The sequence below is a fragment of the Erigeron canadensis genome, chromosome 2, assembly GCF_010389155.1.
Source record: "Erigeron canadensis isolate Cc75 chromosome 2, C_canadensis_v1, whole genome shotgun sequence".
Lineage (NCBI taxonomy): Eukaryota > Viridiplantae > Streptophyta > Magnoliopsida > Asterales > Asteraceae > Erigeron > Erigeron canadensis.
This window is the reverse complement of record NC_057762.1, coordinates 26,632,204-26,657,926: the sequence shown is the minus strand read 5'-3', so window position 1 is coordinate 26,657,926 and position 25,723 is coordinate 26,632,204. Positions and strand designations below refer to the sequence as shown.

Below are 25,723 nucleotides of genomic sequence, written 5' to 3'. Positions count from 1 at the left end.
GGGTAAATATATATACGCTGCAGTTTGTCACTTTTAGAGACAATAGTAGAGGCAATACAATTAATCTCAAATAATGTTACTTGTAGAAAAAAATTATGAAAAAACCAACACAAAATTGTATTTTCCAAGTTCCTTCTAGATCCTTCTTGAACAGGTCAAAACCGGGTCGGTTTTCTGATGGGACGCAGCAAAAAGGAGCTCCTTATGTCCCGCATTGGTACAGAGAATTTTGACCCAGAAACCCATTTTCTGCACCCTACGCGCAGGTAGGAGCCAGAGTAAAACACAACACAAGATCTTGACATAGCTTAGAAACCTCCACTTATAAACTAGTAAAAGTTTATATCCCACACCAATGTGGGACAAAGTTTTTCCAACTCCAACTTATGCACCAAACACACAACTTTGAGACTCGATATCTCATTCACCTTTAACCCAATTTGGACGCATCTTAGTTTGTTACGTAGCCTTGGCCAGAGACTACAAAACCCACTAAACGATTCGCGATATATGTCACACGACTATATACTTATTGATGTCCAAAATGGTGGAAAAATGCACTTTTTCCCAACACTACTGCTGATTTTGCCACATCATTGATCAAGCTTTGATGCTTAACAAAATAATCGATATTAATTTGATATCTAAAACTCCTAAGTCTGGTTTTTGCAACAAACCACGATACATGCTAACATGGATCTGACATGTGTGAATTTTATTACTTTCTATTACTATTGATCTTATTAAACTCAATTAATCAATATAAAATTTTATAATTAAACAAATATAACCCATCATGCTGCATACAACAGTTTCTAGTATCTTAGTCACTACATTCTAGTCATTAACTTAATGGGGCACGTCAATGACCAGGCCGTTGGAATACTGTAGATTTAATATTTGATGGATTTTATTGAGAAGTTGTGAACTAACTTGCCAAGTATGACATTTGTAGTAGGAGCTCATGCTTAACTGGTAGGGACAGTACCTTAAATTAGACACTGATCTTGCAGCATGAAAACTGTCGGCTGGTACTGCTATGTTTTTGGTATCTGCTAGTGAACTAAGTACCTTAAATTAGACACTGATCTTGTATGTTAATATTGATCTATTTATCACTGTTAAATTATTTGCCTCTTCTACTGATATAAGATTCAGTGTTTTGGCCACCCCGTCTAGCCCACCCTTTTTGCCACATTTAAGTCTATATAATTCCTGTTGAGATAAACCAGTACTTTATATAATTCTATCGCATATTGAATAACTTAAGATTTAAGATCTTTGTTGTCTATGTAGCAAAAACCTTGGTTTGTTGTCGGGAAATTTTAGCCTGGTAAAATCATTTAAGCACAACGAAATACATGAAACCTATTATGTGAGCAAGTCGTGTATCTATCTGCTCGATAAACTCCAGGTTTTTCCTGGTGTCTGTAAACTACATCAATGAAGCTTTTTTTTTGTGAAAACATCACGTTCCTCTCAAATTACTTGTTTTTATTCCTAAAATTGAAAGCAGTGTTTATTGAGTTATTCTAGACCAGCAGACCTTTTTGACCATTTGTTACTGCTCTATTTGGGTCCATTTATCTATGTAATGATGTGTTGTGAAGGTTTATCATTTACGTAGCTGTCTGTGTTTGCTTTTAATATGCTCCCGGTTTTAATGGATGTAAATTTACCTAAAAGGGCTGTGAGTTAGATTCCGTTTAGCTTTACATATAAAGGGAACTCGATCTGGGTTTTGTCGCAGACCAGTTTTAGGCATAATCAGTCCCGGTCCTAAGAAAAGCCCGATGTAGCCTATATCAGGCTGATTATTAGCTGAAAGCTCGACTATTTTTAGATTCATAGATTTCGAAGATATGAATAAAAGTATCCCCACATTCATATATCTGTTAGTTATAGTTTTTGCTGTCTTAGATTTATATACAGATTTAAAATTATAGTTAACAGAACAGCAAGCTACTTTAGAACAGTTAATGTTTTAAATTTATAGTAAGGACAATGGATTTCGCATGTTTAGAAGAATTTCGGTCTCTCAAGTTTGTGGATTAAGGAAGACAAACGTATTTCCTGTCTATTGCAGCCTTGGCCTTCCTTCCTTTAGTTCAAAACTTTCGGTTAGTGTGTATGAAAGTTTGGCCGGTAGACTTGCTTTTTTGTGTTTATTAGTTAAATTTATTTTATGAGCTTACTTGAGTAGTTGATCACCCTCATTGTGGTAACTGCTATGGTTGGCTGGTTGCAGGTTCTGTGCATTTTATATGGCTTCCCCGTCAAATCTGCTCTTGGTTGTTTGCTATATCTTTGCAGAGGGTAACTCACTAACTTGAACAGGCTCATTGCTGCATTGGTAGCACTTTTAGTATCTGGAGTGTATAATATAGATTCATTTTAGTTGCATCGGTACCTGATGTCTATGAGAGTGAAAGCAACGACAGGGCTGCCATCCTTAATCTTACTTTTGTCTCCTATTCTTCCATGCAGCCTCCCCTAATAATCTGTTGCGTTGTTTAAAAGGGAGTTTTATGACTAATTTTCGTAGTTTTTGACTGGGATAGTGTAAACTGTGAAAGGCAAATAGTAAATTGAGTAATACGGGCAGCTGTTATTTCATCTTCTTATCACATACATCTCTCGGTTTTTGATAATCGCCTAAGCTTAAATAATGGGGTAATAGTGGTCCTAACCTGGGGTGGAACCACTGCCAAGTTGGTTTCTAAATAGAGACATGCAGTCCCTATATATATTGTTGGTGGTAGTCCCTGTTATAAACACTGATTCATTTGACCAGCCCACGGGCCTGCAGCGCTGGCTGTCATGTGTATAGAGGAGTATGCAAGCCTGGTAACTCCGCATTGGTGCTGCCTCCGTCAGATTTGCGTTGTTACCTGAGCCGTTTACATAATTGTCGATAATATGGTTTTGTTTATGTATCTATCATATCTACTATTGGAATGTACATTGCGTTATACTGGGTTTTGGGATATCTTAATAAACTTCATTTGAGGCCTCGAGCAATCTATCTATAAAAAAATAAAAAATAAAAAAAAAGAACTATAAACTATTTCTTTTGAAGTCACTTGTTCATTGGACGGACATCGAATTACAAAAGTGGGATTATATTTTATACAATGTTTGTCGCAAAATAGCTCTTAGCCAACATGTTAAAACGAGTCTTTTTGTCAAGAATTCTTTCATGTTTTTTATACTAACATAATTTCTTAGGTTCAAATTTTAATCGCATACTTTTTTAAAATGTCGCAGTCACGTGTTGTTAACTGTTACGGCATCTCACGCGTTGTAAACTGTCGTTGATGCAACGCGCGGGTACCCTTTTAGTAAAACTTAATGTATCTTATTTTTCAAATTTCCAAGCCTTCACCACTAACAAACACAAATAATCAGATTAGACATAAATCCTTGGTTACCAACCAAACTTAAGTTTGTATTTGATTCTTTAATACTAAGTAGGGTAATGGGGGAACCGTAGCTTCGGTACCACAATTGGATACCCATTGTAATCCGGCCAAGCGAAACTGGGAAGAGAGTCTTAACTTCTCATACAGTCGTTTTAGTTCTATTACTACAAACCTACAAATTGTTTACAAATTGACTATTTGGCAAAAATGTTCTGATGAACAATGAACCTTATTGTAAGTTGGTTTTTTTAGGCCGGCTTATCATTTTATAAACACTTCATGGACACAAAATGATGAATACTTGATCAAATACAAACCTCTTTTTGGATGTAGTTTACCATAGTTTAGACTAAAAAAGCATATAATGTGCTAGACTGCTAGGCATATCATATATGATGGGAGCATGAAAATCATTTTTGAAAATTAAATTTACATTATATACATTAATAAGTACCTTGAGGAAGACCCGCAAACTCTTCAATTACACTGAACATGACCAATCTTAACCCGAATGATACGTGACAGAACTCCTCACCCTACGAGCCAGTCTTGTAGCTAATGAAGAGGTAAATCTTATGTTTATGGGGTCATGAGTGACGGGCTTACCACCAATCCAATCGGCACTGCAAACAATTTTAACTTGGGTATATAACTAAAATCATCCCAAGTTTACCCCTTCAAGCTACAGTCAGATTTAAGTTTTCTAATTTCCAGCTTTGTTGAGTTATACTCACCCAATCGTTCTGCATTTAACCTCATTACCAATATATATACAGCTGTATTGACTTGTGTACGTCTCAATGACTAAACCATCAACCACACCACGCGTACTACTCTCGATGTATACATAGCTATGTATACTGACTTATGTACATCTTAAATCAGCCACAGCAAACTACGTGTGATCCCCTCTTTCTTTCTTTCTAGGGGAGAAAAAAATAAAAAGAAAAATTGAAGATATAGATAGTGCCACAAGACCTTGTTCCTCTTCTACTGTGATTCTTTTCTTAAATTACAATGAATGAATAAGAGTTCTAACTTTTTCTGCTATTCTTTCAAAGGTGGTTTGTTGATCTACCAACTTTTGTTCTTTTCTTCAAAGGTTGTTAGTTGATCACTAATAAAGAGGTAATACGTACTAGGAAAGCAGAACAAGAGGGTAAGTTAGGTAAAATTGGATCAACTTTAACCATTGGATTAAATCCAAATCTTGACCATTGAATTTAATCCAATGGCTAAAGTTGATCCAACTTGGATCAATTTTAGGGAATCTTAATCTAAAAGTTTGTTAGCACACAAACCCCAACACACAAAAAAAAATCGGCTTATACTTCATAAATGTCTTCCCACAAAAAGTAAATCAAACCTATTCTTTCCTCGTGTGAAGTCATAAAGCAAAAAAAAAGAAAAAAAAAAGAAAACCACAATAGAACAAAACATCAAATGTCAATGGCAACGTCAATGGTAATTCTACAAGTAGTGCTGCTCATACTCGTGTCAATTTGGGTGTACGAGTGGAGCTTTCATGCCATTTCTTGTGATCTCCTCACACATCGGCCCACTTTCCTCCGGAATTCCTGTCTTCTTTCTCTCCATTCTTTCTGCGCAAACACAAACACACACCATAAAGTCAATTAATTTCATCATACCCTGAACATCTTAACCCTTTGAAGTGATGGATCAGAATAAACTCAAGATTATCAGGAAACAAATGAGAAAAAAGGTATATGGTAGTTACCGCAGCTTCAACGTTTGCAGGAGATTCATCATTGGGGCTTGAAAGCATTGATATGATGCTCAACATTATGCTCTCAACCTGCAAATATAATGATTATTCTTGATAAGGATGAGTATTTGATTAAACAGAAACCTATCCAGCATCACCGAAACATCTTGCTAAGGTCTATTACTGAGATACAATACGCTATGGCTAATGACTTTATGGAGGTTTTGTTGCTATTATGGAATTGTGATCGCATAATCAAACTAATTGGTATACCAACGGAATTATCTCAATTACATAAACATGAATATTAACAATCGATGTCATACCGTATGTACAGGGTTCCAACGCTCACTTGCTAGCTCATAACCATTAGGATCATCACCAGGGGAATGAAGAATCGATATACAGACCTTTCCATCAGCGTAAACTGCATATCACCAAAAGAGATCATTGTTGTGAGAAGATTAATTCATATAAAAGTACAGATAAGTAACTGGAAAAAAGCAAATGTTGTGAGAACAAGTGCAGAAGAAGCTTACTCACCATTTGGATGCCAAATCTCTGATGTAAATCTCACAGTTGGTGGGCTGTTTGGATAATCCGGCGGGAAGCTCATTATGGCATTAAAAAAACCACCATCACTGAAAAATGAAACGGAAAACCAAGTAAGACATCTAGCCCTTTGATAGAGACATAGAGTCGAGTAACTAGTTAATTATATGTACGGCATACATATAGAACATAAATCACATAGAAAAAGATGATAACTTAATTAGAAAGGACAACCTCAAACTCAATACATGATTTTTTAACAAGAAAGCATAAACATTAAAGGGTGTGTATTAGGTCTAGTGTTTTGGAACGGAAAATGAAAAAAAAAGTAATAGATGGCATTTGTTTTAAGGCTTTAAAAACTGATAATTCAAGGGTTCAAGAAAATTTGGGTACAGAGTCCGGGCTGTCCCGCTTAAAAAGGCAACAGTTTAAGCAAAAACTGATAGTGCTATCATGTCGATGCATTTGACGGGTAAATCTCCAACTGATGTGACAGCGGAGACTCCACAATGTGTTGCCTATGAAGGACCTAGCTAATAAAGTTTCTGACTTGGAACATAAGAGGAATCCTTGCTAGGTAATCTAAAGATTAAAATCTACGGAAGTTCTTGAAAAAGCTATAAAAAAAACACAACCAAATCTTAGTCGCAGTGACATCAATCAGGTATTTGGCCCGAGCCGGTCTAAAAACCAGAACCTTTTGGTTGGTGGATCGCCTCCAGTATACTAACTCACGCCCTTTGCGTACCAAATCCTCCCAATAAAGTTAAAATATGCAGAAAATTATATTACTTTAAAACCAAAAAAAGGCCATAAAATATCTTTCAATAAATATTTTACAACAATTCATTATTATTTTTATATTTGTAAACTACTAACCTAAAATAATATATAAATTCATATCATATATTGTAATACAAACATAACCCTCTAAAACCTCCCCAAAAACCCAGGAAAAAAAACCCTAAAACACATAAATCATAATTTGAAAACCCTAATATGCAAATTAATATAATTAAATCCTAGAAACAACATTAAAGATATGATTAATAAATAATAATAAAAAAAAAGACTTACTATAATGTATCAGGGGGACCAATAATAGTAACACTCCATTCAAATAAATTATTTTCATCAACAAGCCCAGCAGAGAATCCATCAACAGGGTTTTTACAAAGATCTGCACATGGGTCATCATCAATTTCAATAAAGATTCATAATTACTTAAATTTAAATCCAAAATAATAATAAAGGTGAGACCTTTAAGCTGTTTCTGAAGAAGCAGACTTGCTTGAGATGAAGAAGCCATTGATGGATGGATGGATGTAAAGCGAAACTTCTAGAGATATAGAATTATAGATACAGCCGACACAAATTTTAGTTTATATAGAAAAGGGGGATTTGTTTTGAGATATATATATGGAGAAAAGGGGGAATGGAGTATGATTCCTAATTCCCTATGTTATTTTTTTCTTTTATTAATTAATTATTTTGTGAGTTTATCTTTTTATTCCACCGTTTGTGATGTAAATAAAGAAACATAAAAAAATTACTTTTATTTTTTAAAACAAATTGCATTTTTGGTCCCTGTGTTATCACACCATTTGCAACTTTGATACAAACATGTGAAAAGTGACAAAACGTATCCCTGTGATATCACACCTGTTGCAATTTTGGTCCAAAAGTAACATGCCGTTAGAATTCAACCATTAATGCCTCATGTGCGTCTCACGTGCGGGGCAATTGAGTCATTTACACCCTCCCACTCATATATATACCAGGATCCACCCATAAATTTACTTCAATCGGGGTTTTCCATCTTAAATGTTATATACATACATACATTATGTCTTTATCCATAACCAAACAGAACACATCGATGATTACAACCAATTACTTTCACAATCAAATCCAAAAACAAGACATCAATTATTACAATCAATTACTTTCACCTAAAAAGAATCTTCAAGTAAATAGAAAAAAAAAGTTATTTAATATTTTTGTGTGAAAATTACCAAATTTATATACCTTTTTTGATAACCGTGATCTGTGATTATGCAAAAGACTTTTTAAGTGGCTTTCGATTATTTCCAATATCCGGCGATCTCTCACCACACAAATGGGTACCTACCATATTTGATGTAAGCATCACTCCTCCGTTAGATAAAGGGGCATCCGTCTCATCTCCCTCTTTCTTTTTTGTGACTGATACAACTCCCGAAAACCATCACCGGTCATTACCACCATCTTCCACATCCCTCAGGTACAACGACAACCCAGATCTAAGGTGGGTTTAGATTGAAGTAATGATTAAATAAATAAAAAAGATTTGGAATCACTATGACCGTTGATTTGATATCACTTTTGATTTGTATATTTATATAAATATATATGATAAAGAAAAGAAAGGAGAAAGAGGAGGTGGTCCAATGGTCATGTAGCAGCGTCGAGGTGGTCTGGTGGTGGCGGAATCGAATACTGCTTCGGCAGCAGAGGTGGTGGCCGACCTGAGTATTTCAAAGAGAGAAATATTTTGGGAAGAAATCCCGATTGAAGTGAATTTGGGGGTGGTTTCTGATGTATATATGGGCTGGAGGGTGTAAATGACTCAACTACCCCGCACGTGAGACACACATGGAGGCATTAACGGCTAAATTGTAACGGCACGTTACTTTTGGACCAAAATTGCAACATGTGTGATATCACAGAGATACGTTTCATCACTTTTCACATGTTTGTATCAAAGTTGCAAATGGTGTGATAACACAAGGACCAAAAATGCAATTCATTCTATTTTTTATATACTTTTTGTTAAAAGAATTTTTAAAATGTAATCTATTCTTGAACTAGTCTTCACACCCATCCGATGGGACGGATAGTTTCAAAATATATACCAAAGGTAAATATCAAAATAACAAAACATGAACAAAACGGATTTAAAAGAATAAACTCTTTTGTAATAGAAGAAGGAGTCATAATCGAACTACAATTGACAATAATTTAAATTAAAGAGATGAAAAATAATAATAACATTACAATTCAATATCATATAATAAACAAACACAAAAAAAATACCAAAAATAAAATTAAAGTAATATAAAAAAAACCGTATGTTTCTTTTGTTGAGAAATTTACTTAATTTGATTTGTTTATTAAAAATAGGAAGGAAATGAATAATAGGAACGATGTTGATTAATAAAATTTAAATTGTATATATAATGATTTACTGTGAGAGTTTTAAGGATATTATATATCTTTAAAATTTTAAAAAATTTGTTTTGATTGAAAAAGATTTATGATAGGTTTTTATATATAATTATCTGTTACTAAGCAATAAAAAAACTTTAAAAAATCTTTAAAAAAAAGGGTAGCTCTAAAGTAATTAGGAGAGAGTTTTAGGCCTAAAAAGAGTTTTAAGCGGTGTCAAGTATACCCCAACCTTCTTTTTTAGTTATAATATTGATAATAATATCGTTTAGTTTTAATTAAGTAAAAACTTTTTAGAAAAAGTTCATTAAATATCTGCTTTGAATAAAATATTACATTTTCTAACTTCAAATGTACTTTTTAATAATATGTATATTAATTTGTATTTATTCTAAATTATAAGACTTTTAATGAAGTCTATCTATAATACTTTAATTTGAAAAAGATACATTAACTTGTAAGGATTTTTTCTAATGTCATTAATAATACATAAAAAAACTTATTCTTTCTATATAAAAAAACTACTCCTAAATTTTGTAACAAACTATATATTTTTAATCACAATAATGACAACCATGTAGCAATTCTCGAATTTGAAATATCACAATTAACTTATTTTTCATATTATTAATAAGATAAAAAGTTGTTTACATAAGATAATAACAAAAAAAATTTACAATGCGCATCCTTTTTAAGTTACTTTTCAAAAAAGAGAAATCATAAATCATCATAACTCCTAACACGAGGATGATGACATTTTAAAAAGATCAAAGAGATAAAAATAAGAAAAAAAATTGACTAGAATTTACATGTCACATCTATAGAGTTTTAAGAGTATTTTTATATTGATGTTTAAGAGGATTAATTATTTTTTTTAGAAAAACATGACATTATGGGGGGTGTTGAGTCAAGCTGAGACATGATAGATTTGTAGATGACAAACATACTCTAGATAGATACTTAAAGTTTGGTTTTTGAGCTGAGTGGGTGTGTCCAAGCCGAGTCAGCTTGAACTCCTTCTTTGTGTGAAATAAGTTACTCTTTTCAAACTCTATCAACACTGAAGAACATCACTTGGTCTGAGATCGAAGAGTGAACACTAAAGATAAAAGGCCAAGCTGATGGGTAGAAGTCAGCTTGGTTCTTAGAGTCAGCTTGAAAGAACATTTGAAATTAGCTCGAAATATTACAAGTGTTATGATGCTTCAACGACAAGCCTGGATGACTACCACTAGCATTGCAGATGCTTAGAAGGTATGAGGTACAATCAGATGCCTTTGTAGAAAACACGTTACACACCGACGACCTCGGAGCCATCAACGAAGAACAGCAATGAACAAACACTAAAACAGTCACGGCAAGCTCTAACTTAGGACAAGCTCTAACTTTTGACGCCTTTTTGTAAAAAAATCCATGTGCAACTCTACATATATATGTCATGGTACACTACATATTTTGTAACTCAAATATGGTACTATATCTATTTTGCCATTGAATATTACAAGTGTTTTGGATCTTTGCATAGATACGTGTATAAGATATATATATCTATTCGGTCCAGAAAGCCTTAAAAAGATGCCAAAACATTCCATATAAAAGGAGTCGTTTGATGATACTAACCACATGATAATGCAGCTTATTAATGAAATAGTCCAGAAAGCTCCTGAGTTTAGTGGTCATTGATGTATATAAGCAGACTAGAGACATCAACTTGGCCAAGAAAGCTTTGCCGACCCTGATCAAAGTTTCCCCATTCAAGTACTTTTTAACCGGGTATAATAGTTTTTTTTTTTTTTTTTTTTATAAGACACAAATACAGCAAAGAAACTTACAGATGATTGTCAGAAAGAGCATATACTGGCATCGACTGCATAAACTGATTGGGATCACCATCAGATTTACGGTCTGTAATCTGCTCAACTAAGCAGGTGGATCACCATTGTAACATGATTTTTACGATGATAATTTTAATATGTAATTATTGTTCAAATTTCTCTATCTAGTTCATCATTATAAGCTTTGAAGAGCTAGCTTTCCAATTGTTATTTGGTCAAGTGGTTGAGCCATTTTCTTTCATTTCTTAACTGATCAAACATATATGTGGAAGAGTAAATTTGTAAAAGCATATCTAATCAATTAAACATATGGAGAGGGTGTTCACTAGCCAGTTGTTGGAAAGTGCAAAAGATAAACTTTCGTTCCGAACCTTGGTTAGAAATCTGCAGACCAGATCTCCAATGTTGCAAAATTGTACTTTTAAACCCAAATATATGGTGCTCATTTGGGGATTGTATCGATGCAATGATACCAATTCCCAATATGTTTATGTTCCCTATGATTAAAGTGCTATTTTCAAACTGTAGTGACAACACTGAGTTCCAATCAAGGTTTGTTTCCCAAATCTGCTCTTAAAATGTGTTTTTTACCTTTTCAGTTTACTAGAAAGGATACCCCTGCTAAGAGGGAATTTGGATCTTATCAGGAAGCTAGATGAATGGGATTATAAGAATCAAGTCGACGATATTTACATGTTGACATCAAAAGACTGGCAGAATCATTGAAGCTACCAAACAGTATGCTTCCGTCTTCACATGCATGTCTTCAGGGTTTGTCTTTATCTTTCTTCCAGATGTAAAGATTAACATACAAATTTTAGGACTTATAGTTAGAATGAAACTATAACGTTTTTAAAAGTAAGTTTTAGTGTTTGGTTTGTTTTTATGAAGCTACCTCATGAAGGAGATTGTAGTACTCGATGGTTGGGGCTCTGACATAAGAACCCATGAGACATGGATTCTTGTAGAGGCATAATGTATTACTATGCTAACTACGCAAACTCAAAGTTATATATTACTGTTTAACAGATGATCTTTATAGTTCATAAGATGTTAAATTTCTACTCCTTGTTATTGCAAGTAGCATATTTGAAGACTTTGAACCATGATTTGCCTACTGGTATAATGTAGCTATCGACAATTTCACATCCACACTTATGACCTACGTGCATTTGCTTTAGAATCTAATGCATTTTGAAGAGTTTATGGAGCATGGCTATCTGGCTTGCAGCCATACATAGGAGACTGTATATTTGCAAAATGTTGGTAACCCGAAACACTTACTCAAACATAGTAGTATGTTATCAATACACAGTTCATCTCCTTTTTCTAACTTAAATGGCACCATGGTTGCTTTGCTTAGATTTTAGTAGAGATGACAAGATGGATGGGTTGGGTAATGGGCCATTATAGGCTCAGTTTGAAAAAGGTTGATGCCGGTTCTAGTTGGTTTGACGCATAAACACTTCATGTCCACATTCAAAATCAGTTATAAACTATAAATCTGTTTATTAAGGCTGGTCAAAAAATATTCTTACAATAATAAGTTAGATATATTTACTCTTGTTGTAAACGATTTTGGTGGTTTTATGTGTTATGTATATAGACGTTTGGTGAGTTTCAACCCGCTACCATTTTAGCTGAACTTTTATGATTTTATCTGTCATAGGTTAAACACACACAAAATAACCCATACATAAGTGAATAGGCTGAAGTCACACCTTTAGTTTAAGGGATAAGTATCCTAGAATGTAACAAACTTTGGACGAATGTCTATAGTAGGAAATAACTAAAGTTTTGTGTATTGTATGTAAACGACTTTAAAAAATGTTTATTGTATGTAAGAAAACATATGTGTCAACCATATAGAGGTGTCACTTGTCTGATTTTAATTGGTTGAATACATTTTCTTACATACAATAAACATTATTTTCGAGTTGTTTACATACAATACACATAACTTTAGTTATTTCTTACTATACACATTTGTTCAAAGTTTGTTACATTACAAGATACTTGACCCTTTAAAGTAATATATGATAAGAATATATATAAAAGATGATTTTTAATGATAACATGATTATAAAAAAAAAATAGTGATAAATTTCAATTATGAGATATATTCAATATTATTTAATACAATGAACAAAATGTGTTCTTATGTTAATATTTAATGATGACATGATATTAGCGTAGTGTAACTCAATATGTTCTTATCTAATACTTCTTTATAATGATTATTCACCCCCTATTTTAGGAAAAAGTTAGAAAATAGTTAGATGAGAAATTACTAGATTGCCCTTAATAAACAATCCATAAGGAAAGGGTTATTAGATATTACCAAAATTACCCTTAATGAATTAATTTGCACTTTAAACTCTTATCTTCTAAAATACCACTATCACCATTATATCAACTTACACAGTTAGACCACTCGACACCAATTGTCGATGTCATCGATTACCACCCGTCACCGACACCACTAAACCACCGTCGCCGTCACCGCCGCCGCATTACGCGGGTACAATGCTAGTTGAAAGTAAAAATAATTCAAGGTCGGTGATACCAACTTTGGTGGAAAAGTAAGAAAATTTTGAAAACAACATTTTCAACACTGGCCTTAAGTCGAAATAGGTAACACCGGTGTTTATAATACCATTCTTCTTGCTTTTACAAATATTTTAAAGTAAGTTTCTAAAAACACCACATGACTTATATATTTTCCTATTCATACAAACTAGAAGGTGATCCCTACACAACACAATTTTGTCATACACAACAATACATGTATCAGATAGTTGTACTGTACAACCTTTTAATACATATATTATTGTTTATGGTAAAATTGTGTTGTGTAGAGATCATTTCCTATACAGATTATTCCATTTTGAAACAATAACACCTAAATATAAATAAATGTTATTTGTTTTAAATAATATAAAAATCTTGTGGAATAATAAAAGATAATATATAAAAAGAATTAAGATTGTATTTTCAAAGAAATAAAAAAAAGCTTAGAAAAAAGTTATTATAAACATTTTATATGTTATTATTAAAAGTGCCGTCAATAAAAATATGATAAAAATTCAAGGCCCGCCTCAATTATAGAAAATGGGCCCTGAAAATAGTATATCAATAATGAATTACTAGATTGGTGCTCACGCAATTCAACGACAGTGACGTGGTGGTTATTAACGTAAAAGTAATTTCATTGCGACCGGAGATGTGATAAATTTTTGCGGTGGGATGTGAAAGGGGGGAGCAGGGGGACAAATTGTGAGTTACGAATTTTGCTATGTGTTTCTGCGTGAGAAGTGATAGATGTTAAATTAGACATATTAAATTCTTAAATTTAAAGAAAGGTGCTTCAGTTTCTTTTATAATGGAGTATAGATAACAACATAATATTATGATGATAAATGTTTTACATTTAAAACAAATTATGACAAAAAGTTTTAATATAGTGTATATTTTTAAATAAATTGTGTGGATATCAGGTCATGTAATTAAACTCAAAATATAATTAATAAAATAACAGAGTTTCAAATAAATCTTCATATTAAAAGAAAGATCAATATCGTTTATAAATTTAGAAGAAACTTTGACAACTCTAAATTCTGTTTCAAAACTATTATCTTTTCATTTGTACGTCGCCTTCAATATGAACCATGGAATACCTTTTGTTCTAAAATGTAAACTATGTAAACTAGAGGGATGAAAATAGGAATCTATAAAAGTCTTAAAAATAAAAAACTCCTATTTCTCACTTTATGTCTTCTTCCCCATCTGCCATTTATGTCTTGTATTTCTGCAAGTCTATTTTTCTATTATAAACTCTGTAACTTTCATTATAAGTTTCATGAATGTTCATCAAAAGGTGTATATATATATATACGCAATCTGTACGTGATGATCCTCATAAGAGGAAAATCAGGAGGAGTCCGTACAGATTTCTAACGCGCATGGGTTTGGTTACGATTCAGTTTCAGATGATTACAAGGTTATTACCTTCACTTACTTTGAATATTATATTGGTAAACTTTATCATTCTGCTGGTACTACCCTTGTTGTTTCTATTTATAGCCTTAAAAGTAATACTTGGAGGCAACTCATGATCGTTGATAATCCCGATTATGACTATTCTCATTCTTCGGTTTACTTTAATGGGTTTCTTCATTGGATTATTAAGAAGAAAAACGGTTCGAACGTAATTGTTGCTTTTAGTTTAGCAGATGAGTGTCTTAGTGAAGTCCCATCACCCAATTGCGGTAATCATACAGATATCATGTCTAGCGATTTTTGCCAACTTGTTGTTCTTGGTGGAAAACTTGCCATTTATAGTGAGCAAAATATTGACCTTTGGTTGATGAAAGAGTATGGTGTTAATGAATCTTGGACTAATATTTCACTTGATGTGTTTTGGAACCATGAACTTTGCATTAGGGATTCAATGATTTTTTATGACAATGGAAAAATTCGGGTGGCAAGTGGAAAGACAAAACAAATGTTGATATATGATTTTGAAAAAGGGAAATTTAGTAACGATGCTTATGTTTGGAGGTGGAAGTTTCATCTTTTTGGTAGTTATGTTGAAAGTCTTGTTTCACCAAAAAGACAAAATATAAGCTCAACAGCCAATACCAGGAAACTTAGACTCCGTTGGCAATCCTTGGAGATTACTCAGGAAACGAAGAAAGTTACAAAGATTATGCGAATCGAAAAATGCTAGGTGGGTCTCTTGGAAACAATCTAGAGGGAAAACCAATTCATTAAGGTAATGTTATGTTTCAAGACTTTCTGCACCATATAAACCAATGGATGTGCCATACAACGATACAATGATTCTTGAATCTGCTTTGACATCGGCTACTGGGAAAGGACTATGCATGTTTGCCAACTCCGCTGCTGCCTGCGTCATCAAGATTTGTGTTGTTACCTTGCCGTATTCACATTTGTCTATACTATATATGTGTCATGGTTTTGTACCTTTGTTTATGTATGTATTGGAATATACATTGCGAGCACCCTTCACTCTTTGTTTTACTTCTGTTAGACTAGAGTCGGGTAAGGATATGTTCATAAACGTCATTTGAGTCCTTGAATAATCTCTGTTTCCAATGTTATTTTCCAAATAAATGGAACATCTATCTCTTTTTAGGTAAATTTAGGTGCTTTGTGTTTGTGCAGCTCTGCCAGTTTTTTTTTTTTATTACTGCTGTATAATATTCTTGACATACTTGCAATCATAATTACATTAGTTCTATCATTCTTGACTGATAATTTCCATCAGTTTATTACTCTGAAACCTTTCTATTTTTAAATTTCTTATCTAAAGTCCTTTGAAATCCGAGATCATGTCTAAATTAGATATCTGACGAGTAGCTGAAAGAATCAAGTGAAAGTTAATTTACGATGAGTTTAATACTTTTAGTAATGATTGTGTGTGATCAAGATCGGATTAACATGGATTTAGAAACTTTAAGCAGAAAATATCTTCTTTTTACTTTCTTTTTGGCAGCATTCTGTCTGTAGGTTGAGAACCAAAATACTAGTGAATTACGATGAAATCTTGCGTGAGACAAACTCATTCATGGTTTCTCGTGGAGATTTGGCAATGGGGATCCCAGTTGAAAATATCTTCTTAGCACATTATTTGATGATTTACAAATGCAATATTGCTGGGGGATCTGTGTTTTTTCCAACTTATGACCCGTTGACCCATGAATAAGCCCAATTAATCCGATAGCCATTGCAGTCTTAGATGGCACCGACTATGTGATGCTGAGTGGCGAAAGTGCAGCCGGAGCCTAACCTGAGAGGCTGAGTTAAGCTGTTAAAACAATGGCCAGGATCTGTATTGAAGCATGCTAGACCGAGTCTATGAGGCTATCTTCAAAGAGAGGATAAAGTCAACAACATATTCTTATCCAACTATCATCACCCTTAAGCCAAATTATATGTAACAAGCAAACAAGAATCTCGTTTTCTTTGGGTCTTTCTCACCAATACCCACACGTGTAACTTAGCATCATCTGGAAGACTTACATATGTGCCTGAAAGGGAAATTTCCTTAAAAACTACACAAAAGATCACTTAAAATGTGAATGTCCTATTTTCTCAATCTTATCACAACCTACAAAGACAAATCAGACACAAAAACAAATTCCTTTGTAGATTAACACCAGGAATAATGCTAAGTCTTCCTCACAATATAACCTTTAATCTTCTTAATTATAGAAAATAGTACAAAATGAACTTTAAATCAACTACAAAGCCTTTTGCTAGAGTACCCATAAAACAGAACTAACAATTGCAAAAATAAGGATACATTCACATGTCATCCTGCTCTGATTGCCTATATCTAAACAAAGCCATTAGCTATTATTATCAAGACTAGATAAATTGATACCTTATTCTCAAACCACCAAAATCTAAATGCACAACCAATACCTAATCGACTTCCTCGATCTTGGGGCCACCAGCTGGAGGTGGGCCACCGGCACTAGTAGTTGCTCCAGCGGCCGCCTCTGGAGCCCCACCGGCTTGATACATTTTTGCAATAATGGGATTGCAAATACCTTCTAACTCCTTCATTTTTTCCTCAAACTCTTCCACTTCTGCTAGCTGATTTGCATCTAACCAACTAATTGTTTGATCAATGGCATCCTCTATCTTCTTCTTGTCGGGTGCAGGAATCTTGGATGAAACCTTCTCATCATTTATAGTGTTTCTCATGTTATAAGAATAGTTTTCCAGTGCGTTTTTCGCTTCAACTTTCTTCTTATGCTCTTCATCTTCAGCTTTGTATTTCTCGGCTTCTTGCACCATTTTCTCAATCTCGTCTTTTGATAATCTTCCTTTATCGTTGGTGATGGTTATCTTGTTTTTCTTGCCACCAACTTTATCTTCAGCAGAGACGTTTAGAATCCCGTTTGCATCAATGTCAAAACAAACATTGATTTGAGGCACACCTCTAGGGGCAGGAGGGATACCTGAAAGCTCAAACTTTCCTAACAAGTTATTATCTCGTGTACGTGTTCTTTCACCTTCATATACTTGAATCAAGACACCGGGTTGGTTATCTGAGTAGGTCGAAAAGACTTGTTCTTTCTTGGTGGGAATTGTGGTGTTTCTTGGAATCAAAACAGTCATGACACCGCCAGCAGTTTCTAAACCAAGTGAAAGAGGAGTAACATCCAAAAGTAAAAGATCTTGCACCTTTTCGTTACCTTCACCGCTCAAGATTGCAGCTTGAACTGCTGCCCCATATGCAACAGCTTCATCTGGATTAATGCTCTTGCAAAGCTCCTTTCCACTAAATGAATCTTGTAGCAATTGTTGTACTTTTGGGATTCTTGTGGATCCACCGACAAGAACGATATCATGGATGCTTCGTTTATCCATTTTAGCATCTCTTAAACACTTCTCAACAGGGTCCATGCATTTTCTAAAAAGATCCATGTTAAGTTCCTCGAATCTTGCACGTGTAATGGTGGAGTAGAAATCTACACCTTCGTATAAAGAATCGATTTCAATGGTGGTTTGAGCAGTGGATGAAAGAGTTCTTTTAGCCCTTTCACAAGCTGTTCTTAATCTTCTAAGAGCTCTAGGATTTCCTGTAATGTCTTTCTTATGTTTCCTTTTGAATTCTTGAACAAAGTGGTTTACCATTCTATTGTCAAAGTCTTCGCCTCCAAGATGTGTATCACCAGCCGTGGATTTCACTTCAAAAATACCTTCTTCGATTGTCAGAAGAGAGACGTCAAAAGTACCTCCACCAAGGTCGAAAATAAGCACATTCTTTTCACCAACACTGGTGGCTTTCTTATCCAATCCATAAGCAATAGCAGCAGCAGTAGGTTCATTAATGATACGCATAACGTTTAAACCAGCAATAGCTCCAGCATCTTTTGTGGCTTGGCGTTGGGAGTCATTAAAGTAAGCAGGGACAGTAATGACTGCATTTTTGACAGCTGAACCGACAAAAGCTTCAGAAATCTCATGCATTTTGATGAGCACCATGGAAGAGATTTCTTCGGCTGCAAATTGCTTTTCTTCTCCTTTGTAACTAACACTGATCATTGGCTTGTCTCCTGGCCCTGGTGTGATCTTGAATGGCCAGAGTTTCATGTCGTCTTGCACGGATGCATCACTGCATCTCCTACCAATTAGTCTCTTGGCATCTGTTTTTTGTGCCAAAACAAATTAAAGATAATTAGCAAATCTAAACATAAATGAAGAAACACAACCATGTGATCTAGAAGTCTAGAACTAATTATCAATTCCTTTATTTTTCATAAAAAATTTGAAGGGGTCGTTTGCAGAATGTATGAGAACTGGCTGGAATAGAATTTGAATTATCTTCCTTGACATGTTAGATTAACATAAGAAACTTTTAAATTCCATTTCACCAAATTTCAATAAACTTTGGGAACCAAACGGCCCATGGTTTTAGAAAGGTGACATGACAGAGCCAGCTTGGCCTAGATCAAAATTTAGTATGTATAATTTATCCGATTATAACCTATATATTCAATAGTACAAGAATTATGACAAGTTCAGATTAGAACTCGGGTTCTGACTGTGAAAGGCAGCAACTTGCCCACTTAACCATTTCCATCATGTTAGAATTATGACATGTTATAGCAACGTAATTCACAAGTGTTCTGTTTTATAAGATGTTCTGTTTTTATACAACACAAACTAGTAAAATGTCTATAAAAATTTAAAGGGGTTTTTCTACTATCTGGAATTCTGGATGAAACTCATTTTTTAAGCTTAATAACCGTGATGGAACACTTGTGAAGACACATCAGATTATGTCATTATACCCAAAACAGCCATAATGCCTGATTTCTGAAGAGCATTTAACATGCATCAAAGATTCATCAGTAATTTTATAAAACTAAATTACCAACAAAATATATAACTTTGGAACCGAATTTATCATTGTTTCATGTAACATACACCTTTACCTGTTAGTAAACACAAAATATATATCGGATTAACGATAAAACGTAGGAACAAACATTTATAATATAAGAATCGTAAACTTACCAAATACAGTATTCATGGGATTCATTGCGACTTGATTCTTAGCAGCATCACCAATGAGACGTTCACTTTCAGTAAAAGCAACATAAGATGGCGTTGTCCTATTCCCTTGATCATTCGCGATAATCTCAACACGATCATGTTGCCATACTCCTACACACGAGTACGTGGTTCCTAGATCGATCCCAATCGCCGGACCTTCACCTTTCCCAGCCATTCACACACACACACACACACACACAAATCACACCAAAAAATATATATATATATATTTATTCTGAATTTTTATGAAATTTCTTAGAGAGTATGTAATAGAAGGCAGTTTGGGTATAACTTTGTTGATGTAAGATGCATAAATGTATGGGACTTATTTATAGGTTTGTTGTGTATTGGGTAGAGGCTTCTAGAATGTGCTAAAAGTTGATAATAACCGTTGAACGAAATAACAGGATCTTAATGATCGAGTCCTTTGTTTCTATATTTGGAACTTCATAACAAAAAACGGTCTTGAAGAGAGAAAATATCAGACTTTTTCTTTCTTAAAAAATGGATAACCAACCCCACCGACCCGATGAGAAAAAGTAAATCACGTAAAATTATGAGTACAGAGACATGACCATTGACCTTCACTTTTATGTTGCATGTCGACATGTCGTACACCACTGGTTGAGACTGCTAGCCTTGATACTCGAATGTGATGCATAGCTTTAATTGTTTCTAATATTTGTTACATAAGTTTTTACTTCATTTATGTAGCTTCTTGATTGATTTGTTGTATATAGTGTGCGACCTCATTTGTTTCATAACGTTTGTTGTGTATGTTATTATTGCATTCATGTTTCTTTCTGATTTGTTGAATAATTAATATTGTAATGTAATTTATTATAGTAAGTTGTAGTTAGCTTCGTGACAATAGAGCAGGAAAAACATCATTTATACAACATGATGGCATGTTTAGTGATCCTTGATACTACGGAATGAATCTCAGATTGCATGAAGAACGACAGACAAATGGGCTTGGAAGCAAAGAGATCACATCATTATTGTTCCTACTTTTATATAATTCTTTCCGGTTGTTCATCGTGGTTAAATTAAACCAGGGCGTCTTTTCAAATTTAGTATTTTACAGCAGTTCTTAAATTCTTGCTAATATATGTTGAGTTGTTTATCATGTTCGCTTAGACTTGGGTTCTTTAGAATCGACTCAATTCTGTTTGACTTCCGGCCTATTCCCAACGAACAGCATAAAATCAACCCGGCTGACTTTTGATCAGACAATGATCATGTTTTTCCAGAAAGTAAACAAAATAAACTAGGTCCTCCGTCAGCCATGTCTAGTTGGGTTTTTTTATACACTATTAGCTCTGATACCAGGTGGATAATTGTAGATTAAATGATATAAAAGTAACAAGAGCCTAGGCTAAAAATTCTTGATAGAATTCCCAACTTATATCAGAGGTGATCAGTTCAGACAACCATTTCTGCTTCTCTAACACTACTAGGAATTCCGACATCTAACCTCATTGTCGGCTTGTACTGTTCTGGTACAGCAGCACCACCCTGCACACAGATCTCTACCACTGCGGGCGCCTGACCATAAAAATTCCTCAGTTCCTTTTGCAACATGGGTTCCTCCAAATTAGGAACGTGCCACACATACCTTGGTGGTATCAAATCATCAAGAACAGCCGACTGCCATCCATGCTGGCCATTTCTCTGCTGATGCTTGAAGGCCCCACAGTTCTGTGCTTTGTGACCTGTGGGACCTACATGGATCTCGGGGCAGTACCCACAAACTCTCACAGGGTACATCTTCATTAATCTGTGAGCTCCTGTCCTCATTTTCTCCCATACTTGGAGTGTTTCCTCTGCAAGTAAAGCAATTTCTTGTTCATTAGATGGAGGGATTATCTCCCAATCAGCTATTTCAGTCAATAAAACGGGTTTTGGATCTTGCAGGGGTAAATCTGGTAATTCACTTTCATCAGCGTCAACAAATTCGCTTTTACTGATTCGGATTATGGGTTTTCTTCTTCTTTTCGTGGGGAACTCGGGTAAATCAACGCCTGCTTGAATGCATAGCTCAACTAATGCTGGGACTCGGGGGACTGAAAATCTTTCTTCGTGAGGGATGCGTTTTCCTAAACGATCATAGAGGTGAAATGCTTCAACTTGGACGATTATGTCCTCTATAACAGCGTCTACCCACTCATGTTTTCCGTTCCGGAATGAAGAATTTTGGCCTTTACATGATCTGAAGGGATGGCCCACAGGCCCGACATGAATTTCAGTACAATACCTGCCAAAAGGAAAAATGATCAAGCATATTAATTTAGCTTAGCTCACCATGTGTTTTCCATAAGAAAACGTGCTTCAATTGAAAAATGCAGCCGTGTTGCAAAATAAAAAGGATGCACCATTGTTGTCCAGTAAAGGTGGCAAAATGGGTGGGTTGGCAATGGGTCAGAACAAGTATTTTAATGCGCATTGCGCAGGTTGGGTTGACACGCAAATACTTATCATCTTCTTTGGGTTTTACAAACAATAAATGTATAAATATGATTACAAAAATTAATTTTCAAATCTGTAATTTAATGTATTTGTATCAAATGATTTCAGAGGATGTAAGCATACAAATACACTTATACTCACTTTCAACCCACTCCCATTGAACCATACCAATTAGAAGAGGCAAATAGGTGGGTATGCCAAGTCAGGGGACGAGTAACTAATTTGTGAAGGCCAAACTAAGACGAGTCGTTGTTGCGTTGACCAGAAACGCTTATTCTCTAAAATTTTTGAACTTTAGTGTGTCAAATATTAATGAAAACACTATATTATTTCATGAAAATCAATTTTTTGGAAAAAAGGATTTAGGATGCTTAATGCATCAATAAAACATTTGAAAGACTTTTGACATTTTGTCATGTTTGACCCACATGACATGTTTCCTGTTGAAGTAATTTTAAATATTTTACACACTTGACGAATTAGAAACAAAATCATAACTAAACTTGACCCATTTTAATTAGATGAATCAAAACTACCACCTCAACCCAAGCAATCCTTTATATGGGTTTAAATTGCCACCTCTAGCATACAGGAACAGGCATGTCCTTCATGTGAATCCTGAACAACACTTCCCCACATCTAAGAAAGTGTTCAAAGGCGATATGAGTGATTAATGGGGATCTACACAAAGTTTGCAAAGGTCAAATGTGTAGTAGAGTACGAGAATTACTTGCAGGCTTGTACTGGAACTACTTTTAAAAGCTTCTTGAGATTGTTAATCAATGTCGTTCTTGCATTCAATACGGCATATGCAAGAGGAATCATTCGTTGAATCAGTAATCCATTCTTAGGAGGAGGGGCAGGTCTTTTAGGTTGGCCTTTATTACTCTTCATCCTCTCCCTGGCTGCTCGCCGCAGCTCCACAATAGGTACAGGAAATGGCTTTTTTTCTTTCTTGGAATAGTAACGTGGCAAATCAAGATTTTGAGGATTATTACTACAATTAACAACCAGGGACTGCACCCCGCATTGATTATGCGATGGAACTCCAAATATCCATTGATGCCTGGATTTCTTCTCACTGAACTGCAGAAATAAGCAAATATCATCACACGAATACTCTATGAAAAATAATCTATCTACACACCGAGCTATAAGAAATGTTTGCAAGAGAGTAATGAGGTGGATTTCTGTTGTGAAAGTGAATATATGATGAAGAGTCATAAGACCTTACAATCAGTTATAACACTGTTCCCAAAATAGTATTTGGTAGTGCTTTCGATGATGTAATATCAAATGTTTGGATGCTTGGTAAATTCCGACTAATTTGGTAATTTACAGATAATATGACCAAAGCTGACACTACTTGTACAAAAGTAGAGGGAAATTGTGAAAAATTATAACAAAAGTCCCCGGATTGGTTAGACAGAAAGTTACCAGAAACTTTGTTACCCATAGGCCATAGATAATCGTTATTGTTGCAGATAGTATAAAACTGATTATTTGGCCACAAATAATCAGATACTGAGAAGAAGAAATCTGTTGGCCTAACTAATATTGAGACTTTAAATAAATCAGGGTGATAAACATGAGTTCGTCTTCTAGACCTGACCAGAAGAATGTCACACTTGTTTCGTCGACTGAAATCGTTGGCTCCACCTTGACCGAAAGTAGCAAACATCCGTCACCATTAGTGCCAACAATCATATAACTTGAAAAGACAGATCTAAACACCGGCTATATTATTTACAGAAGCTATACATATAATGGGTCGAAGATGGAACGTGTGTGTGGCAGCTCCAAATTGGTTAAATTATTCTTTACTCTTGAGAATATAATATTTCAACTTGCCCTCACTTTGTATGAGGTATTTGCAGGCTCATAAATAAGATGAAACTAGTTGCAAGTACACAAGGTGTTACGGATTTACATTGGTTTTTGTAAATGGGACACTATACATTGCACTTTGCAGGAACAAATAAGGGAAACACGGGCCAAGAAGCCATCCAGATACAACGTACCTTAAAAGAATCGAGGAATTCAAGGTCCTGCAATGAACCGTATCTCAAAATGCCAGCTTTCGGAGATAGAAATCTTTGTCTACATGAAAAGGAAGTAGCAGTTCCCAACTCGGGAGAAATCAAACTGCAACTCATATCAGCTACAGAAAATACATAATAACATCATAAACGCATATATATATATATATGTACACATAAAGACAATATCCTTAAGCAGCACATTGGAGGAGAAAACTAATAAAGACTCTCCAACAGACAGACAGACAAAAAACTTAGATACGAGTTATCATCAAACATATCAAATTCATAAGAACTTTTGTATATATTATAACAATTGCAATAAAAACAGGTCGAACATACTTAAAAGAATCACAATTTCAAGTTGGGTATCACAAATATTGCTACTTTAAATGAACATACTCTGTAAAAAAAATCATCCAACTTTTCATTTTTAAGTATTGGGTAATCTTATCCTAAACAACAAGAAACTTACCTAATGAAGTCAGGTACAAGTATTGGTTACCAAGATTTCATAAGGGAATTTTATCAAACAGTTGGTGGTCATTAAGGATGAAGAAAGGAGTATAGATGCATACCAGGGGAAAACTGACAGGAAAGGCAGGGCAGGGTTTGTGTTATCTATGGATGGTAGGACTTGTGAAATTAAAATAAAATTAAAAATAAAAAGATAGAGATAAATGAACGAACATGGTAACTGTTAACTTCCCTTCCTCTAAAAATAGTTTTAAAAAAAAAGTAAAATAAAAGTTTAGTTGGCCTTTCAAAAAAAATATAGTTAATAAAATATCCCATTAACATATATTGTCAAAACGAGTTAGGGTAAAAACAAGTTTCAAATTTGTACGAGGCATTATCAAAAACAAATTAGGGTGAAAATCGATAGCTCGATCCCTAGTCTCGAAAAATTTTTTCTAGTCATAGGTTATTTTAATCCATTTTAATGCTCTTACAGTTAAGATCCGGATCAAATTTGTGTTTCATTTGTATATTGATTTTCTTTATTGGTACATTTTTGTGTAATTGTACTTCTGGGTTTGTCTAGCAACTTGCTAGCATAAGGGTTATTATTTATAAAAGCCTTAAAAAAAAACATATATTGTCCTTTCCATTTGATATATTTATAAAAAATTATCTAATTTATTTGTAATGAATTAATTTATTCTTTAAATTTTAATTTTTTTTTATAATATCTCTACTGGCAATTCTACATTAATTACATTTGCATTAACATATATCACTTGACATTGTCACCACTACTAAAAGTCACTGTCGAAACCACCAGTCACCACCATCATTAGACCGTGTTAGTTACATTAAAAGTGATTATCAATAACGTTCATATACCATATTTGACGGTATATGATGGAAATC

General features: G+C 34.3%; 4 protein-coding genes and 1 long non-coding RNA gene across 6 annotated transcripts; 2 read left to right on the top strand and 3 right to left on the bottom strand.

The window, feature by feature from the left end:
* The first annotated feature begins 2,081 nt into the window (after positions 1–2,081).
* Positions 2,082–2,596, top strand: LOC122586494. Its single transcript, XR_006322014.1, has 2 exons — positions 2,082–2,120; positions 2,249–2,596. It is a non-coding gene; the product is annotated as an uncharacterized LOC122586494 (long non-coding RNA).
* Positions 2,597–4,728: 2,132 nt separating this feature from the next.
* Positions 4,729–7,094, bottom strand: LOC122589038 (ubiquitin-conjugating enzyme E2 7-like). Its single transcript, XM_043761275.1, has 6 exons — positions 6,964–7,094; positions 6,781–6,883; positions 5,692–5,789; positions 5,475–5,575; positions 5,161–5,238; positions 4,729–5,023 (listed from the first exon to the last, which is right to left on the bottom strand). Exons 1-6 carry the CDS (start codon positions 7,010–7,012, stop codon positions 4,946–4,948), a joined length of 507 nt encoding a protein of 168 aa, XP_043617210.1. The 5' UTR covers positions 7,013–7,094; the 3' UTR covers positions 4,729–4,945.
* A 7,762-nt stretch (positions 7,095–14,856) lies between these two features.
* Positions 14,857–15,474, top strand: LOC122587983 (F-box/kelch-repeat protein At3g06240-like). Its single transcript, XM_043760131.1, has one exon. The coding sequence runs from the start codon at positions 14,857–14,859 to the stop codon at positions 15,472–15,474; it is 618 nt and encodes a 205-aa protein (XP_043616066.1).
* Positions 15,475–16,933: 1,459 nt separating this feature from the next.
* Positions 16,934–20,016, bottom strand: LOC122586564 (heat shock cognate 70 kDa protein 2-like). The gene is made up of 2 exons (XM_043758546.1): positions 19,803–20,016; positions 16,934–18,928 (listed from the first exon to the last, which is right to left on the bottom strand). Exons 1-2 carry the CDS (start codon positions 20,014–20,016, stop codon positions 17,196–17,198), a joined length of 1,947 nt encoding a protein of 648 aa, XP_043614481.1. The 3' UTR covers positions 16,934–17,195.
* A 1,158-nt stretch (positions 20,017–21,174) lies between these two features.
* On the bottom strand, positions 21,175–25,030 carry LOC122587062 (APO protein 2, chloroplastic). 2 transcript variants are annotated; one of them, XM_043759133.1, is made up of 4 exons: positions 24,928–25,030; positions 24,332–24,471; positions 23,041–23,396; positions 21,175–22,098 (listed from the first exon to the last, which is right to left on the bottom strand). In XM_043759133.1, exons 2-4 carry the CDS (start codon positions 24,464–24,466, stop codon positions 21,267–21,269), a joined length of 1,323 nt encoding a protein of 440 aa, XP_043615068.1. In that variant the 5' UTR covers positions 24,467–24,471; positions 24,928–25,030; the 3' UTR covers positions 21,175–21,266. The 2 variants fall into 2 exon arrangements, with proteins under 2 accessions (XP_043615068.1, XP_043615069.1); XM_043759134.1 differs by lacking the exon at positions 24,928–25,030 and adding an exon at positions 24,825–24,894.
* Positions 25,031–25,723: the final 693 nt, after the last annotated feature.

Coding starts and splice junctions, on each gene's coding strand:
- LOC122587062 (XM_043759133.1), bottom strand. CDS start 24,466: ATGAGTTGCAGTTTGATTTCTCCCGAGTTGGGAACTGCTACTTCCTTT. Junction 23,397..24,331: donor AATTCCTCGATTCTTTTAAG/GTACGTTGTATC, acceptor TTATTTCTGCAG/TTCAGTGAGAAGAAATCCAG. Junction 22,099..23,040: donor GTTCCAGTACAAGCCTGCAA/GTAATTCTCGTA, acceptor TCCTTTTGGCAG/GTATTGTACTGAAATTCATG.
- LOC122589038 (XM_043761275.1), bottom strand. CDS start 7,012: ATGGCTTCTTCATCTCAAGCAAGTCTGCTTCTTCAGAAACAGCTTAAA. Junction 6,884..6,963: donor TCTTCAGAAACAGCTTAAAG/GTCTCACCTTTA, acceptor ACCCATGTGCAG/ATCTTTGTAAAAACCCTGTT. Junction 5,239..5,474: donor GTTGGAACCCTGTACATACG/GTATGACATCGA, acceptor TTATATTTGCAG/GTTGAGAGCATAATGTTGAG.
- LOC122587983 (XM_043760131.1), top strand. CDS start 14,857: ATGATCGTTGATAATCCCGATTATGACTATTCTCATTCTTCGGTTTAC.
- LOC122586564 (XM_043758546.1), bottom strand. CDS start 20,016: ATGGCTGGGAAAGGTGAAGGTCCGGCGATTGGGATCGATCTAGGAACC. Junction 18,929..19,802: donor TCCCATGAATACTGTATTTG/GTAAGTTTACGA, acceptor CACAAAAAACAG/ATGCCAAGAGACTAATTGGT.